Consider the following 19,209-nt stretch of genomic DNA (forward strand, 5'->3'; position numbering starts at 1 on the left):
GCATAACAGTTAGTCTTCTGGCTGGGTGGGAGGCTGTCTTACAGGTGAGTGTAATGCTGATTTCTTGGCACCTAACACGGTGGAAACTGGGAAGATTTTTGGTGAGCGTCCACTGGGTGGCTCTCCACAGCGTTGCGTCTTTTCTACTTATTTTCAATTTAAAAACATCCCGATGCAGCCTATTGTCCTGACGATACTGGCAGTTTAGCAGGTTTTTGGCGTTACAAATATTTTAACTTTTAGCCAAAAAGTGCTAAGCTCTAAACAGGTTTTCAATAGTTGCTTTTAGTCATTCCTGGGTAGGCATGTACTTGGGGTAAAAGTGTTCATGAAATGGCATAATTATGTCACATGCAAGTTGCAGCTATTGCGACAGTGTCACAGTTGTACCTCTCTCCCATGTGGAGCTGCTGGTGCAGTTTGAAAGCAAACACACTGCACTGTTCACAGTGGTAGGGTTTCACTCCTGTGTGTATACCTACTTAGAGACCGGAGCATGAAAGAAAGCTTTTTCTTAAAATGAGATATCCACCATTTGGAAAAAGGTGACACCTATCTTACAAAATGATGATTAAATGCAAATGGTAATACTTTTTAAAGGATAGTAATTAAAGTAAATATTTGGTTGTCAAAAGGATAATAATGATGACACAATACTATATTTTATAAAATTGCCTAAAATAGACCTCTTCAATTTTCCCCACACTGATTCCAGCAGTAGAGCCCCTGTCCTGTGTGTTGATGAATTATTTAATAACTTGCCTGAGTGAAACTCCAGCAAGGCCATCCTTGAAAAGTTAAACAAGTATAAAACACGTATTCACGGGATTCATGGTGGTTCATGTTGCATGGAACAGTTACTGTTTTAAATTTGTGATGGACTTATGGCTGCAAATGTTCTGTTTTGAGTAAAATAATTGTGTACCTCTTGCGTTACTGGTGGAATCAGTGTGATCAGTAAATGAAATGAAATGAAATGGATCATGGGCAAAATTTATTTGATCAGAAACTGAGACGTGGATATAACAGTAACACATATTGCATACAAGAACACAAATATCAACACAACTTTGGATCATGATCTTGGAACAGGAATTCAGTATTTCACCCTCCAAAAACTTGTCTTATTAAAAATGTTGTTTCAACTTCAGCTGTCTTGACATGCAGTGAATTGATTTAGGTACTAGATGGGTTTATCTATACTTTATGGGTTTAGATCCAGCTCCTACTGCTTTCCCCATTTTTTTTATACATTCATTGAGATAATTCAGTCTATGTCCTTTCAGACTTCTACTGAAACTCTATATTTTCACACTTAGAATTTGCTCACCATTTTCATTGATTCTACAGAGGGTTTTTTCTTGGAATTGTTCTTTGCCTTCACGAAACAACAGGATGCACAAATAACCCCAAAGGTTGCAACAATGAGCAGAGCGAATGTGCTGTTAAGTCCAGTCTCGGCATCGCTGGGGGAGAGCTTCATACCCAGGAAGTTCACAGTGTTGTCAGAGGAAGGGGGGGTGGTTGGTGCACTTGTTCCTGTGACAAAGAAGAGATCATCTGCATTTGAACAGACTGCTTAACTGCAACATTAGGTTTTTTTTTTCAAATCCAAAGTATGCATACAGAAACATCTGCTAGTCAACAAACTCTGAATACAAGTTCCACTATGACTGTATATGTTTTTCTGGAATTTACTATGTGCTTCCAAGAACATCTACAATATGCAGCAATAATATAAAGCTATTTGGCAAGTGCCCAAGTTTTTTGTGAATAATGATTCATACATTTTTTTCTTGAGTAATGAAATTGCAGACAAACATTAAAGGCAAAGTATTTAGAAACACACAAAGTTCATTAATTAGAGCAGGTTTGCTATAAACTGTGCGACTCTGTGTCACTTTACCTTCAGGCTCAGGGTTCAAACATTCATGAGGTCCTGAGGCGGGATCTGGGAATCCGTTACAGTTGATGATCGTGGAGTAGAAGGCAGCAGAGTTCTTGGCCAGGCGAGGAAGTTTAGGGTCAGAGCGATTGATGTAGAAAAGGCCGAATCTCTCTGAAAACCCAGTGGCCCACTCTAGATTGTCCATCAGTGACCAAGCCGTGTATCCACGAATATCAACATCATCTAGTAAGTAAGCTGCAACAAGACAATTAACATCCTTACTACCTGGAAAAACTGATTCAGGAAATGGCTGCTGAAATATTGTGTTGTTCAATGCATGGAAAATTGGGAATCTCTTGGTCTCAACATGCAAATAATAGCACAAAATACATACTATGAAGGAGCAAAATCATCATAAACTATTATCCTGGTTGCACTGTACAAAGGTATAGGTGGTTACTTTACAGTGGATGCTGTCATCTGATAAGCTGTATCTATTGTGATGCACGGTGACTTTTTTTATGGCTTTAGGCAAATTTTCTCCCTCTGAATGTAAAGGTCTTCATAAAAATATGAAAGCTTTGATACCTTTAAGCACCTGGTTGATGTATTTTTCGTAGTAGTGGCTCCTGTGGACGTCTTTGAGGTCTATAGGCCCTCGCTCTGAGATGCCATTCTCTGTGATGATGATGGGTGGGTTTCCATACTCTTCCTTAATGAAGTTTAGAATCCTCCGGAATCCAAACGGCGATACCTTCAGCCAGGAGGAGCCTGAATCCAACCAGGTACGATCAGCAATCGTTCCTGCGCTCCTGAGGAACATCAAGGCCCAGTTTTTCAAAACTTTTCAAATAAGATTTCAGTAATAAAATTGGGTTAAATCTGAAAATAGGGCATTTCAAAACTGTTAAATGAGATATTTATCATTCAGATTTGGATTGGGTAATCCAATCCTACCTGTAATCAAGCTTAAATGTTGTTTCTGCATTTTTCAAAACTCAAAAGGCAGAGGTTAGGATAGTTTTGATGCCAAAAATCTGGATTATATTGGATGACTGGAAGGGTGATTCACAGTGGATTGAGAAACATAATGGGTATTATATGTAACCAAGACATTTGGTGAGGATGTGGGGAAAGAACAGCCTATACAACTTAAATATAGATCAAAAATAGTTTCTAATGTTTACATTTTTAAATGAACAAATTATTCAAAACTAAATCTCATACCAACCGCCATTTTGTAGGTTTTGAATCATTTTTGCCATCCAATGAATGTCATCAACTTTGAATTTTGTCTTTAACTTCTTATGCATTGGATACTTGTGCAGAAAGTAAATAAAATTAACATTGAAACTTTCTTTTACACCTTTTCATCCAGCTCACTTACTATGTCCTAGTAGCCTAACAACATGTTGTAACATTATTTGTCCAACAGATGGTGAGACAGAGGTCTGTTTAAAGACTGAAAATCTAATTTGTGTAATTTTGATCTTGTGGTATCTGAATCAGAATGATCCTTCTGAGCGATTTTGAAAAACCGGGCTCAGAAGATGGAATCAGGGCTTTATTTAACATAAATTAAGTTTCCATCCAGGATCAGAAAATAATTTGCAGCTGATTATAAACAATTGCGAATATCGCTTATGCACTAGATAGACTGGGCTATGAAATGGGCTATGTTGTTCTTCTTGTTTGGTTAGGTATTGTGGTTCTTGCTTACCTATCGGCATCATAGTGCTGAAGGTTTCCGTAGTCCACGGGGAAAGCCAGGACAGTGGTGTAATGGTTGAAGCCAAAGTAATCATAGGTACCTTTAACCCTCTTAATCTGCTCAGGGGTGAACTCAGGCAGCCTGGAGAGATTGATGGACTGAATTTACTTCATGAATTTAAAATGCAATGTGCCATTGGTCTTCAACCATGTGCCATCGTGACCTAAGAGTATGCCGGTTTTTATTACAACCAAACACTACACCAGCTGATGTAGTGGATGACAAAGACTTCAATTTCAGGTTTTTGTCTTACATTGTTTTATATCTTACCTAGATTTTGACAGACCAGCAGCTAAGCTTCTCTCACGAATGATCGTCTTCATTATATTGCTGTAGTCTCCATTGAATATAGGATGGGCAAACCAGCCAATGTAGAACTGCACCAAGAGAGACACACCCGGCACATTTTTACCATACGGAAACTTACAGACAACATGCCTGTCTGTTTAAATCCAGACTTCTTAAAAGGAGTTTGCATGCAAAACAAGGAGCTATGCGACCAGTAAAACGTGGAGGGGTTTCTTGTTGTGTATCTGATAATACCTGCACCACACGTCTTGCAGCATCAATGTCCTCCTGCTTGTGTGGATTTCTTGGCTCTGACCAGTCGGAGTTGATGGTGATAGAGATGATTCCTTTCTGTTTTGCCCGATACTTGTCATTGTAGAGGTGCCAGGCCTCAGCATGGGCCTTGATCAGGTTGTGACCCACAATGTAGGGCAGAGTTCCTGGTCTGAAACTGATCCCTGGACAGAGATGAGGTAATTCAATGACTGGGCATAATTAAAAGATGCATGTTGCTGCCCTTTTGCTGATTTGCTTAGCTAATTGTTTTTGTCATTGCGGATCGTAAAGGTCAACCTTAAGGAGAGCTTTATGCAAAATGATAAGATTATTTGAGTAGTGTAATCAGAGTCACTCTCCTTTGAGAAAGATCCTTGTACTTTAGCAGTTAAGCCACAACTTTAAAAGAAAGAAACAGTGGAAAGAAAAAACAGTAATGCAGTGCTGTTTTGCTGAAATTCAGCCTTTCCAGATTTTACCTGGGGCAGCTGCTCCATAGCCATGGCCCACATTGGCTATATTGTAGGGCTCATTAATGGTGATCCAGAATTTCACTTTGTGGCCAAGACGGCTAAATATGAGATCGGCGTAATCCCTGAATCTGACAATAATAGTGTCATTCTCCCAGCCCCCGACATCCTGGAGAGCTTGTGGAAGGTCCCAGTGGTAGAGAGTAATCTGACAAAGGCAATGATAAATCATCAAGGAATACTATGTGCACAAATTGATCAACCTTTCCATTGCATATAATTTTTTGCGATGCTGAAAGCAGCTACACATACATGAGGTTGAATGTTTGCAGCGAGCAGCGCATCTACCAGTCTGTGGTAGTAGTTGAGTCCAGCCTCATTGATGTGCTTGTTGGTGCCATCAGGAAGCACCCTGGGCCAGGATATGGAAAAACGATAGTGAGTCACCTTAAGTTGCTTCAACATGGCAACATCTTCTTCAACCTTGTTGTAACTGTCACAGGCAATGTCCCCAGTGTCGTCGTCGAACACTCGGAGAGGAGTGTGAGCAAACTTATCCCAGATACTGAGACCCTTTCCATCTGCTCTCCAGCCTCCTTCAATCTGAAAGCAGTATAATATGATGTTAAGACCACAGTAACTAATACAGATAACCAGTTGAAAAATCAGAGCAAAGCATGCATGCAATTCACATTCAATTCAAAAATGGATATTTTAAATGGCTTTTAGGCATTTCTGTTATCATAACAATAATGATGTGATACTTAATTGGTCCTGTAGGAAAATTATCTTTCTGGTGGTGCCGGGTAGGTTAGGCTATGTACAATAAGTAGGCTGTTATGTCTTGCTAAAATAAGCTTTTATGTGTCTTGCTCTCGATGTTTGTCCTAAATCATTCTGTTGTATGGCTGATTATTGATCAGTTAGATCTATATAGTTAGAGACACCTAGTCTCAAACAGTCAGTAAGGTGCCTGTCAGTCAGGCGGGTCCTGTGCTTTGTTTTGATTAATTTCATCTGTGAAAAGGCCATCTCACAGAGATAAGTGGAGCCAAAGTAGGCTTTCACTTTCAGTGCACAGGAGGAGAGGAGAGGAAATTTTTCCCTGCTCACAAGTCCCCAAAAGTTGCTGTCCTTTGCCCTGGCTTGCATTTCAGTATCACTTTGCAGTTCAATTATTTCCATGTCCACTCCATTTGGCAAGGAAAATGCATCCTGCAACTTGACAGATACAGTGTCAATGTCAATGGGAAGAAATGGATTTGTGATGAATTTGACAATGTCCTCCATGACATGCATTTCCTGAAAACGCCTGTCAAATTCAGCTGCCACTTTATCCAAATGGGCACAGAACTGTTCAGGTTTAGCTTCTCTCACATTCTGTGCCAGTCTTTCCAGGTTTGGGAAGTGTGTCAGTCTCCCATTTCTCAGCTGAGAGGTCCACAGACCCACTTTGGCTTTGAATGCATTGACAGCGCTAATCATGTGTGCCACCTCTTTGTCTTTACCCTGCAGTTCAGAGTTGAGCTAATTCAGTTTGGCCATCAGGTCTGTAAGAAATCCCAAATCAAGAAGCCATGCGTCCTGTGACAGTTGTTTGTGCTGCTCATTCCGTGCCTCCAAAAAGGAGCGGATCTCGGGCAGCAGGTCAATAAATCGCTGCAGCACTTTCCCGCAACTTAACCATCGAACTTCAGCATGCAGGAGCAGGTCACCATAAGCAGCGTCAACTTCTTCTAGTAAAGATTTGAACAGTCGGTGCTGCTGTCCTTTTGCCCGTATGGAGTTAACAATCCTCACAACTAGCGTCATTACATGGGGAAAAATCCATAACTTTGCTAACAAGCGCCTGTTGATGGATCACACAGTGATAACTGTGGAACTGGGGAAACTCCGGGTCAAACCAATAAAACCAGTGTGTGCCTTGCATAGCTGGTGCGCTGTGGGGGTAAATCGATGTCAAAATCATTGTAAATGCACAGACTATGAGTCGCAAATATATATTACAATTTGTAAACACAAAACACGATCTACAAACAAACTCTTCATGATCCACAAATATAAAACACGATCCACAAATAGATTCAAAATCCACAAACAAACTCTTCATGATCCACAAATATAAAACACGATCCACAAATAGATTCGAAATCCACAAACAAACAACTGACAGAGCAAACGGGACAAAATAATGGGCAGAAATGCAGTGATAGCTGAGGGAAAAGACAATTTTGCCTGTACTACCTTACATAACTTAATTTAACATGAGATCAGCTTCATTAAAGTGTGGTGATAAAAGCTTGGCATGTTTATCCTTGATTGTGTTGCGGGCTCTTCTGGTGCAGCATTTGGCTTAAATGTCCTGGATGGGAGCAAAGTTTCTGTGGCGGCTTGGGCTGTTCTCATCACTTGCTGGACGGCCTGATTGTCCTGAGCAGCAACCGTATTGTACATCAGTGTGTTAGAGAGTCCATAACATAACCCCAGAAACGAAGCTAGATGCAGGGCTTATACAGATATCAGTGCTTGAGGCTAACATTAAAGGGACTGTTTGTTATTTATGAGAGGGGGGGCTGGGGTGTGACTTTTTTTTTTTTTTTTTTATCTTGACCCTCCCCGGACCTACAAATATTTTTCCTTGAGCCTCCCTGAGTGACTGGGGGAAAATGCATGACCCTCCCCAGTGAGCATTTTTCCGTTGAAAAGACGTTTAAAAAATGACTATGGTCACCGGTGAAAAGACGTTCAAAACAGGTTTACAAGTTAAAGTTTTTTTTACTGACTATTTGAAGACGTTGATTCAACAGGAAAAATAAAGGGAGAAAAAGACATGAAGGGGGCCACATGCAACAACACTTCACTGCCGGATTCAAACCGCAGACGTTATAGTCATAAGGTATGCGTTTTAACCAGTAGGCTACCAGAACGCACTGCATGTTACCTTAAATATTATAGTATATAACCCTTAGTATATACACCACTTAACTATGCCAGTGTCAGTTGTAGTTGAAGCTGTACCACCTAAGTACAACCATTTAAAGTTGTATGTCCCTCCCTTAAAGCCAAAATAAAAAACATAAGTCCCTCCCCAGTGCTTAAAAAAATATTTGACATGCCTTCCCTTGTTTTGCACCAACCCCCCTCTCATAAATAACGAACAGTCCGTAAGAAGACCTGAGCCTAGACCCAACTAGCTAGGACATTTCCATATGAACAGAACGATCCCACGCCATGAAATAAAAACAATTAATCTGTAATGAATACAGAATATTAACACACCGTTTCACTTTACCACGGTGTTCTGACACGTTTCAGCTCACGCTCTTATTTTGAAAGGCTTATTGAGGCATCGTGACATCACATAGCAAGCAATACCCCTGATTGGCTGACTACATTTGTGGCTCGTATTCACACTCCCTGCGGTAAAACGGTGTCAAAACTGTTTGTAGACAAATGCAAAGCGATCCACAAATGCAAAGCGATCCACAAATACACTGTGATCCACAAATACACTGTGATCCACAAACACAGATTTGACACTTGAACGCTGAGCATTGCACAGAATTTGTACGCGTGTCTTGAAACAGTTGGTTGAAAATACAAGTTAGACTGTGTTTGTTTGCAAATTGTGAAGAGTGCATTTGTAGATTGGTTACACCCAAAAACAGCGGAACAGTAGTGTCAAAATTCTGAAAACAAATGCGAAACAATCTACAAATAGAATACGACCCACACACGCAGACAAATCATTTTGCATTCATTCAAATTCTGGTTTTCAAGTACAAGTCACTGAATTCTATTTGTGGATCATGATGTGTTTGTTTGTGGATTTTGAATCTATTTGTGGATCGTGTTTTATATTTGTGGATCATGAAGAGTTTGTTTGTGGATTTCAAATCTATTTGTGGATCGTGTTTTATATTTGTGGATCATAAAGAGTTTGTTTGTAGATCGTGTTTTGTGTTTACAAATTGTAATATATATTTGTGACTCATAGTCTGTGCATTTACAATGATTTTGACATCGATTTACCCCCACAGTGCGCCATCAGTTGTAATTACCACTAACTTATGAATGGGGATGTTGTTGTCATGCATGTACCGTTTGAACTCGTTGTAGATGTCCTCACCTCTCATCCTCTTCTTTAATGGCAAAAGTGTGAGGAAATCTTCCTTCGTGGATGAGTCCTCAAAAGCCATCCGAGCAAACACCATTAGCTGTGCAGTGTCTGTCATGTCCACAGATTCGTCAAATTGCAGTGAGAAGCATTCGCACAGTGATAAATCACTGAGCACTTGTTGAGACACATCCTCCGATAACAACTCTATCCTTCTGGCCACAGTTGCCGGACCAAGTGGCACACTCGCGATCGCATTTTTAATATCGTCTTTGTTTTTACAGTCTTTGAATAAAGTGTCAGCAGTGACAGACATTGCCTCCTTGATTAACTCTCCATCAGTAAATGGTTTTTTGTGTTTAGCCAAAAGGTGACTCACACGAAAGGAGGCCTCTGTTGCAGCTTTTCTTTTGTCTGTGGACTTGGTTGTGCCTTCAATGCCGACTTCAACTCGGTCACTTTGCTGGAGCGCAGAGCGCTTTTGGGTGGGAAGTCCTCTTTGAACTTCGGTTAGCGGCGTGATGACGCTCCAAGTTACCTTTTTTTTCGCCAGAGCAAGCGCTTGGTTACAAATTAGGCAGATTGGTCTGTCGTTGACCAAAGTGAACAAAAACTCGTGTTCCCATTCGGAATGAAAGTTGTAGGTTTTTGGCTTTTTTCGTACATTCCCCTCCATCTTGACTTGCTAGCTAGTTGCTGCTAAGCCAATTGACAGTAGCTTCACGACAGTAGCTTCACGACAGTAATGTTATCGTGATCCAGCCAATCAGACAGGAGAGCAGGAGAGCGTCATGTCCTAACATTTCCGGATTGGCTGGATCGAAAAAATATATAAATGACATTTAAATTCCGATAGGTTAAAACAACTTTTCCCCTAATGCTTTGTGATCTCCTTTGAGCTTCCCAAAGATCGACAGGTTGGCGACACCTGATCTAGGTTTAGCATATTAGCGGTAGCATCCTGGTTAGCACTGCTTTGATAAGTGGTAGCATTCTGTTTAGCCCCAGACTTAGCCGTCTTACCACAGGTTGTTATGGGGAGTGTCTCATGTAGTCCTTTCTCAGCTTCCAGTGTAAAAATCTTCGCCTGGAGCACAGCGATTTCCTGTAGATATTTCCGACAGTTTTGGCATAATGAGTCCGTAGTGGGTTTTGATGGATTCGAGATGCTGGGACCGTGAGGCATCGTAGAAATCCACAGCCACAACAGGCTAGTAATGTTAGTATTGCTAGCAGGCTGCTAGCAGGTCACACCAGTAGTTCAGCTTGCAGTATTCTCCGAAAGTTTAAAAGTAGTAGATCGCTACCTGTGGCAACTTAGCCGTCAGTAGGTCAGATGATCCATCTCAGTAGTTGTCATTAAGCCAGAAATTAGCAGCCGATGTGAGAAAACAAAGGGGAAATAGAGCAGAAATTCAAAGAAAAGCAGGAGCAAAACAGCAAGCGTCTGACCACCCCAGCAGCCAGTAAGGGACCAGAGAGACCTGAGAGCTGTACACTATTAGGAAACTCTAAACTAAAAAGTGACCCTAATACTATAGACTTTATCTGAATTACTCCATGAAGCCAAGGTGTGGCAACTGCCATACACTGCCATACCCAATCCACGCCCATGCGGTTCTCCCCTACTAATTAGATCAAAGCAAAAAAAGCATGTTTCAAAGATGATCTGCAATGGAGAAGAAATTCTAGTGCTCAGTGTTGACAGATAATAACTGAAAGAAGAAACCTTAACTCATCGTCCATGTTGTCAAACAAGAAATCAGTGCAGAGTGACAATGACTCAGATCGAATAGGCATCCTTACTGCATGTATTCTCTGCTGTTCTCTTGATCTGCTTATATTGTATATAGAGCAGGATGACAGGGCAGATGTTAACAAGGGGGGTGACGTGACAGAAGTCATGAGCTAGATTCTATCCCACAACATTGTACGTGCCCCAGTCTGCTAAACCAAAGAGACACCCCAACAATGGGAAAAGTTTATAAAACATGGATAGATTGGCTTCTATTTCCATAAGGATACCATCAAAAGATTAAACAGCTGACATGTTATTCCACTAAGCAGTTACCTGGTATGACGCTGTTGCTGTACTCCAGATGAAGTTCTTGCGGAAGTGTCCATAAAGTAGCTTCTCATCATCTGGTTTAGGGAAGCCATTGTCCTTGATGACTTGATAGTAGTAATGAGCTGAATATTTGGGTGTCCTTGGTCGGTTTGGGTTAGTGAAGTCCACATGATGAAGCCCAAATCCTACTGTGTAACCATTGAGCCACTCAAAAGAATCCATGACAGATGCTGCTATGTATCCTCTCACCTTTACACCATCCAGATCATAGGCTATAGAAACACAAACAAGAATTAACAAAAGATCAAGACATTCAGATAATACAGTCATTATGATCATTGTTATCAATTATCTTTAAGAACTCAACAATGTGTTTATGCTGACCTTTCAGAGCCTCATCAGTATATGTCTTGTAGTAGAATACTCTGCCAGAGTCATCAACTGTGGTCTTTGTGTCTGTAGCTACTCCATTCTCCGTAATGTAAATCTCTGGATCTCCATACTCCTCTTTGATCCAGTTGAGAAGCCTTCTCAAGCCCCATGCTACAGCTCTCTGGTTACTGATGGCAGTGGTTGGTGAATCACCCTCCTCTGCTTCTGACAAGTCCCGATCATAGTCATAGGACTGTGGGGTGAGCCGAGCTGTGATATGGCTTGCTATCTTTGTAGTATAATGATTTATGCAGAAGATGTCAGCAGTTCCCCTGATGTAGGCCTTTTCTTCTTCAGTGAAGGCAGGCAGTCTGGACTCTGAAAGACCTTGGAGTTCACTCTTGTTTCCAACTTGCCACTTCATTGCATCAGGATAGTCTCCATTTTTGAAAATGGGATGTGCAAACCAACCAAGTTGGAACTGCAGAGCGCGGTCAGCAGCCACCACTTCCCGAGGGATGTTGACATCTTTGGGTTCAATCCAATCAGCATTGAGGGCAATGGATACCAAACCACCTTGGGATTTGCGATACTTCTCATCATATGTGTGGTAGGCCTTGGCATGTGCTTTTATAAGGTTGTGTGCAACTCTGTATGGTGCATCTCCTGGCTTCTTAACATTTGGTGGGATCTGCCCGAGTCCATATCCGGACCACACGATTGTATGAGGCTGGTTGAAGGTCATCCAAAACTTCACTCTGTCCCCAAAGGTGGCAAAGCAGAAGTCACAGTAGTCATTGAAGATGTCAATCATGTTAGCGTTGTCCCAGCCATTAAGATTTTGCAAAGCTTGAGGAAGGTCCCAGTGGTAGAGTGTCACCATGGGTGTGATGTTATATGCTAGGAGGCCATCAACGAGCCTATTGTAGTAGTCAACACCTTTCTGGTTTAGGGAAGTACGCTGACCATTGGGAAAGATCCTGGACCAGGATAGAGAGAATCTGTAGGACTTTACCCTCAGAGCCCGAAGCATGTACAGGTCCTCTTCCAGTCTACTGTAGCTGTCACAGGCTACATCTCCATTGGCATTAGCAGGAATAGTGCCAGGTTTCTGGGTGAATGTATCCCAGACACTAGGTCCTTTACCATCAGCATTCCAGCCACCCTCAATCTGGTAAGCAGAAGATGACACTCCCCAAAGGAAACTGGAAGGGAAGGTACCATAGTGGTACAGTTTCCTCTCAAATTTGGACTGGTGTGAGAATTTCTCCCAGACAACCATGGATTTAGATGGAACTTCAGAGGGTGGTAAAGCAGGTGTACGCCTGGTCAGTTGCAATTCTACCCCTTTAAAGTCGCCACCATTTTTTGAACCAAATCCGTTATGCTTGATAACCTGAGAGTAGAAATATGCAGATTGCTTTGCCGTTCTTGGTCTGTCAGCATCTTCAAAGTTGACATGGTGAAGGCCAAACCGTTCACTGTAGCCATGTTTTCCCTCAAACCCATCCATGAGTGACTGCACTGTGAATCGCTGCACATCCACTCCATCCAAGCGTATTGCTAAAATTGGAAATAGAAAATGAAACATTAAATTTCTTAAAAAAACCAACAAAAAAAACCCAACTGTATGAATATGGTTTGCTATCACACCAATGCCAGACACTAACCTTTCAGTGCTTCATTTATGTAGCTCTTCATGTACTCTATTCGACTGGTATCATTGAGAGAGTCCCCACTGTACTCAGTGGGCATTCCGTTCCCAGTTATGTGAACAGGCACCTTGGTAACATTCAGGTACTCTGCAGAGATGTAGTTGAGAAGTCTTCTAAGGCCCCAAGGTGCAGAATGGATCCAGTCAGATGCTGTAGAAGACCAGGAAGGGTCCACATGGGCCTGGAAGTCACCCACCCCCTGAGGGCCAGGGATGCAGCCACCATCACTGTTGTTGACCAAACGGGAGGTATAGTGGTTTAATCCCAAAAAGTCAGCTGTTCCACATATCCTCTGGCTCTCTTCTACAGTGAAGACTGGAAGAATGGCAGGCTCAGAGAGGGGACACTCATTTGTTTTCTGTTCAATCTGAGTCTTGAGTGTTGCAGGATAATCCCCATCTACAAATATGGGATGGGCAAACCAGCCCAGCATGAACTGCAGGTAGCGATCAGCAGCTGCTATGTCTTCAGGTCTGGAGGGGTCCATGGGCTCAGCCCAGTCTGAGTTCAGGGCAATGCCCACTTTCCCTCCCTGCTTCTTCCTGTGTTTATCATTGTAGACATGCCAGGCCTCAGCATGGGACTTAAGCATATTGTGAGTGACCTGCAAACGCCACAGAAATGGTAAGCTAATGAATAAAGATGACAGTATAACAGCATGTATTTTTGCTAAAGTAATAACATCACTCTCACCTGGTAGGAGGCAACCACATAGTCCTTCACTCCAGGGGGATGCTCACCAGTTCCATAGCCAGCATGGCTCACCACCCAGGGGCTACTGAAAGTGTTCCAGGTCTTGACCCTGTCTCCAAACCTGGAGAAGCAGAAGTCTGCATAGTCCTTAAATGCTTCAACAATGGAAGCATTGGTCCATCCACCATAGTCCTGGAGTGCCTGGGGCAGATCCCAGTGGTACAAGGTGACAACAGGTTGTATGCCAGACTCAATGAGAGCATTGATCAGCTTGTCATAGTAAAGCACTCCTTTCTCAGAATGGCTCCCCTGGTGGCCAGATGGAAAAATACGGGCCCAGGAGATGGAAAACTGATAGGTGTTGACATTTAGACCTCGAAGGAGGTAGACATCATAATCAACCTTGTGGTAGCTGTCGCAAGCCAGATCAGCTGTCTGATTTGCAAAGACTTGGCCTTCATGACCAAAATGGTCCCAAATTGTCTCTCCCTTCCCATCTTCTGACCAGCCACCTTCAACCTTGAAGGACTCACTGGATGTGGCCCACTGGAAGCCAGAGGGGAATGATTCATTGAGAAAAAGATCTCGCTCTGTTGTGATCTGGGCCCCAAACTTATCCCACACACTCTGGTAACTGTTTCTAAAGCCTGTATTTTCAATGTAGTCTGGGATACTGTGAAAAAGAAGAGGACATAAAACTATGTAAGTACATGTAAAACAATCACGGCCATATTAGACTCTAACACAACATATATTTTACATGTTCAGAAACAATGTATTTTACAAAGGTGAACTGTTACCTGTTCGGAGTGTCAGCCATATCCATCTTACCAAACATGTCCACCATGTCACACCCCACAATATTCAGGTCATTGTTGTTCAGAACTGTAATAATTTCAGAACAGAGTTATCAGATTAGTGCAGTACGGTACAGTGGATCCTCATTTAACTTCACATCTGGTTCGACATCTGGTTACATGGTGGACATGAATGGATGACTGAATGAATGAATGAATGAATGAAATATGCAGAGATTAAAAAAATACATTCTCTTAATGGTAGACCATTTTTGGGAATTCCTTGTTCATATATGTATACAGATGCACCTTTCACATATTCAAGAAACCTTTACAGACATTACAAAGACATTACAGTTTATTTCATTACAAGAGTTTTGATAGGAGAGGTTGTACTTTGTACACATACATATTATGGTAGGAGCAAAGGATGTTGCACTAGTCATAGATGTGTATCTGTAAAGGCTGTGGGTTATTACAACATGGTTATATTGTACTAAAGTAATCCATTGTTAGCCACATACTGATCTGATTAATATTTATGGAGGACATTGTTGCCTTTGAATTTGCTAAAAGAGAGATTTTATCGACTTCTGTGATTAAGCTGACATTATTCACTAAAACATCTAACTTCTTCTATTGTTTTAATTAATTAATTCACCTCAACCAAAATCTGCAAAAGACAGATAATTCAAGCAACCACCCTAAAGCCAATGTTTTTCAGCTAAGGATTTCCACCAATCACCTTTTGAAATCTCCCTGCCACAGTCCTGTAACATTAGTGGTTTACTTCATTTCAAACAATATGTACTGACCACTGGGCAGATTGTTTGATAATCTGTGTGTGTTCCATCAAGTGGTAATAGGAAAAGCATGGCCTACAGCTGTACTCCACCATGCACATGATTTTCCTTGTAACTTTTATGGGGAAGATACCAAGAAAGAATTTGTGCTAATCACTGCTTTGTGATAACAGTCCCAAGACACAGCACTTTTATGATTATTAGTCTGTAAAAGTTTATAAGATTGTAAAAGTTAATTACAAATGGGTGGCAAATCGCAGTTTGGTTTATTGATTCCACTATCTATACCTCCAGTCAACAAAGTCATAATCTCTTTTGGTCATTGAAATCACCCAGGATTGACCGTGCTGGTGCTTGTTTTAATGTTGCTGTTGTTTAATGTTAATGTTTGAATGTCTTTAAATTGTCTTGCTTATTGCAGAGTGTGTGTAAATTCTCTTGAACATTTGCAAGGGATATTCCACTTGAAACATGGTGCATTCATTTTATCATTTCGATGGGGTGGCAGCAAGATATTCAGTGGTAGAAGAAACACAGGCATACACAAATGGAAGTTCTTAAAGGAAAATACTCACCACCAACCACAATCACCAAGCTACAAAGAGTAATATCCATCCATTCATCTGTAATTAAATTTACCTTGCAAGACATTGCCAAGGGGCTGGAATTGATCGGAGGAACAACCCTGAATATTTATCTTGTATATCAGGATAGGTATCTCCCCACTGGACCTCTATAATATGACATGACATGACATAACATAACATAACATAACATAACATAACATATCATTATTATATATCAAATCTGATACATAAATAAATATAGTGTAATATTAGCAGCACAAAATATGTAATGCAAAGGACAAAGAAAAACTTTGTAATGATTACTGCACCTGTAAGCTCCTCAGCTCCTCTGCAAAGTTTGATTTAGAGGCACAGTTATATTCAATTTGCACTGACAAGAAATCCACCTGTTCCAAAATAGGAGATACGGCAAGTATATTATTACACACATGTAGTATATTAGACAGACACAAGGGCATCAAATGAAGCAAAGTCCCTTTTGTAATATTCCAATAGCAAAACCTATAGACAGTTGTATAGTCAATCAAAATAATTTTAAGTGTGAATTCTGCAAATCACCAGAAAGTACACAGCCTCTATGTTTAACTATGACTGAGGCACTTAAATTTAGATTTAGATATAGGTATTTGATAACATCACTCATTTCAAAACTTGATATCCACAGTAAGTCCTGTGGATATCAAAGTCTACACACCCTTTCAAAATTTCTGGGTTTTATTGTGGTGGGGCCTAAAATTATAGTTTTACATTTTTAATACATTCTCAGAAATGGGCAACCTTTTGTTTTTACCTTGATTTTGCTGGTTACTATTTCCAAAGGAAAGTGAAAAAGTCCAATTTAACGGTTTTTCATTTAAGGCCTCAGTGCGATAAAACCTAGAAAATTTGAAAGCGTGTGTAGACTTTTGATATCCACTGTATGTGGTTCTTCATATAAAGGATTCAAGAGTACACAACGGCAAGATACAGCTTACTGTAGTCGAAACTTTGATCTGGGAAAGAATAGCGACATCACTAGCTCCAAACCCAACTGACAGACGTCTCCCTGAGAAGAGATGAAAGCAAAAGAGCACTCTTATCACAATGAACTTCAAGGAGTGTGTGTGTTTGTGTGCACACATATTTAATTTCCACCAGACCAGGCATATTTGACGGATTTCTTTTCTCTCCCCAGCTCAGATATTAATCGGGTGCAGCCTGCAGCCCCATGGTGAGAAGGAAGTTTACAACCTTCGTGATGATTTCACCTTGGTCTTCACCTGGATTAAACTGCTCAGATAAGCAGAATAATCTACACGTCATCTGTGCCATAAATGATAGGGTGAAGGGTTTCAGATATAAGAAAAGATAATAATTTGTTTATAAAAGAGTCATACTGACAATTGACCAAGTGGCAACATATTATATTGAATAACTGAATGTGAAATCAATTAAAATCTGAAATGATAGTTGGAAAATAAAGCATCCAACTTCTTTTCATTTTTGCTGAATATAAACCATTTGACAGATTGTTTTAAAATATCTAAATGTATGCATTTTAAGTAGATACCATTTATAGTTATTGATTGTTGAGAGTAAAAATATAGCTTCAATATACATCAAGGTTAAACATTAGTTACATATGACCAATCCTTGAATCAGGAGCTCAGTCAATCAGTCTTAGAGTAAATATCTTTTAATCCTCTCCTTCTTTTCACTCAGTCTTAAGCACTTACTTTTGTCAGGGAACCGGTGATGATAGAGCTGGTAAATGTTCCTGTTGACCTGGAGGATATTGTGGAGCGGACTGGGAGCATCTGCTCCCAGTCCCAATTGCTGCCTTTCATGCCAAATGTCATCCAAGTGGCTCAACATCACCCAGGAGTTTGCCAGCTCTCCAAATTCCATGAAAGCAAACTCTGCATACTGCTCAAACACCTCTAACAGCTCTGGACTCTCCCAGCCTCCATACCTTGATCTGAGGGCTTCTGGTACTGTGGATCCATGAAGGACAACCAGAGGCTGAAGGCCCACCTCCACTAGCTGTTTCAGCAGAGTCTGGTAGCAGGTCACTACAGCCTGTTGGGGCTGGCTGGAGAGGCCTGTAGGCAGGAGCTGAGCCCATGACAGAGGCACTTTGAAGTGGGTTACCCCCCTGCTCTGGAGATACTCAAAGTAGACTCTGGATCCTGAAGGTATGGGATGAGTACAGTCAAAGGCATCATTCACCCCATTGTCTGAGTTTCTGGCCGACTGCTTCATCAAAGGGCCCGCAAGAAGCATGAAGTCCTCTTGTCCGTTCACCTCTTTGCTCTGGCAACCATGCAGACACAAAAGCCACAGAGAAAGCGCCCACAGTGAGTGCTTCATAGTGGCTTCAGTAGGATGAACTGATATTATCCACTGATAGGCAAGCTCTTAAAAAGCAATCATATTTTCCTGCTTGAACTATTGCATTGTTACGTAATCGTGATAGATATCACATTGAAGTGGTGTCAATTTCAGTGTTTTATTGCAGTTGTGTTGATGATTACGGTCAGAAAGACTCTGGACTCACATGTCAACTGATAATTGCATCCTTCTTCTATGTTCTTATGTTTGAAGCCCATGAAATATATAGTTGCAACACTGAACAGCAAGGTTTAATGTATTATATTGACTCAGGTTTCTTTTGAAGATTGTTTGGGTGCAATTCTGCTTATTTATATACTGTATGCTTTATTAGTACAGTGAAGCGTGCAGGAAAGGTGGGAGAGAAAGAGAGAGTATGACAGGGGACAAAGGTAGTGAGACAGATTTTAACCCACAAAATTGTTAAGTGTGTCATATGCGCCTTAGCTCACAGAGCGATCAGAGTTATGTTCTTATTTATTAATGGGAAGATTCGCTGTAATAATTAACTAAATTCTGCTAACCAATATATGCTACAGAAAGATGTTTCAATTCTACAGAAGCCTCCCACACTAGAGCAACCTATAGTCACTTGTGTGACTTAACAAATAATGTGAAATAATATGGACAAATAATTACAATGACAGAGGGTGATAATTTTGTGCATGGGAAACCTATCCCTCTGAAGTGTTTTGACACTTTGTTTAACAAAACTAATGAGGTGGAAAATGACAGGCGAGGTGCCATCACAATAGAGAAAGTCGCTCTGGAGTTTTGTCTCTCTCAGTCTCAGGTCCTGAATAGAGGAACTTGTCATTGGCAGGGTGGGGATGTCATCTCACCTACCAGCTGCATTACACTTCAGAATTTCAGACCAAGTCAAGGCTGTTTATGGTGCTTGCGGTGATAGTGGTTACACCACTATCACCGCAAGCACCATAAACTCAGCAAGAGGCCCAGTAATATAGTTTGTCGTCTACCAAAGTGATGTTCC

General features: G+C 41.1%; 2 protein-coding genes across 2 annotated transcripts in view; both read right to left on the minus strand.

Annotated features, from left to right (window-relative positions):
* traf3ip1 (TNF receptor-associated factor 3 interacting protein 1) overlaps positions 1-19,209 on the minus strand; it is a 328,730-nt gene that overhangs the window by 25,018 nt on the left and 284,503 nt on the right. The gene's annotated exons all lie outside the window — the stretch shown is intronic.
* LOC139910528 (lactase/phlorizin hydrolase-like) lies at positions 1,316-18,194 on the minus strand. Its single transcript, XM_071897842.2, has 17 exons — positions 17,561-18,194; positions 16,820-16,890; positions 16,154-16,231; positions 15,898-15,991; positions 14,459-14,543; positions 13,659-14,331; positions 12,921-13,569; positions 11,263-12,813; positions 10,882-11,150; positions 5,006-5,296; positions 4,703-4,901; positions 4,203-4,405; positions 3,930-4,036; positions 3,609-3,740; positions 2,477-2,700; positions 1,907-2,143; positions 1,316-1,539 (listed from the first exon to the last, which is right to left on the minus strand). The coding sequence occupies exons 1-17, from the start codon at positions 18,192-18,194 to the stop codon at positions 1,316-1,318; spliced, it is 5,721 nt and encodes a 1,906-aa protein (XP_071753943.2).

The sequence above is a fragment of the Centroberyx gerrardi genome, chromosome 10 (assembly GCF_048128805.1).
Source record: "Centroberyx gerrardi isolate f3 chromosome 10, fCenGer3.hap1.cur.20231027, whole genome shotgun sequence".
NCBI lineage: Eukaryota > Metazoa > Chordata > Actinopteri > Beryciformes > Berycidae > Centroberyx > Centroberyx gerrardi.

Bases quoted from the DNA above. Each gene is read 5' to 3' on its own strand.
- LOC139910528 (XM_071897842.2), bottom strand. From the start codon at position 18,194: ATGAAGCACTCACTGTGGGCGCTTTCTCTGTGGCTTTTGTGTCTGCAT. The intron at 13,570-13,658 runs GTGAGAGTGATG...TGGCGTTTGCAG, and splicing joins ATGTGGTTGCCTCCTACCAG to GTCACTCACAATATGCTTAA. The intron at 11,151-11,262 runs GTCAGCATAAAC...GTGTTTCTATAG, and splicing joins TACTGATGAGGCTCTGAAAG to CCTATGATCTGGATGGTGTA.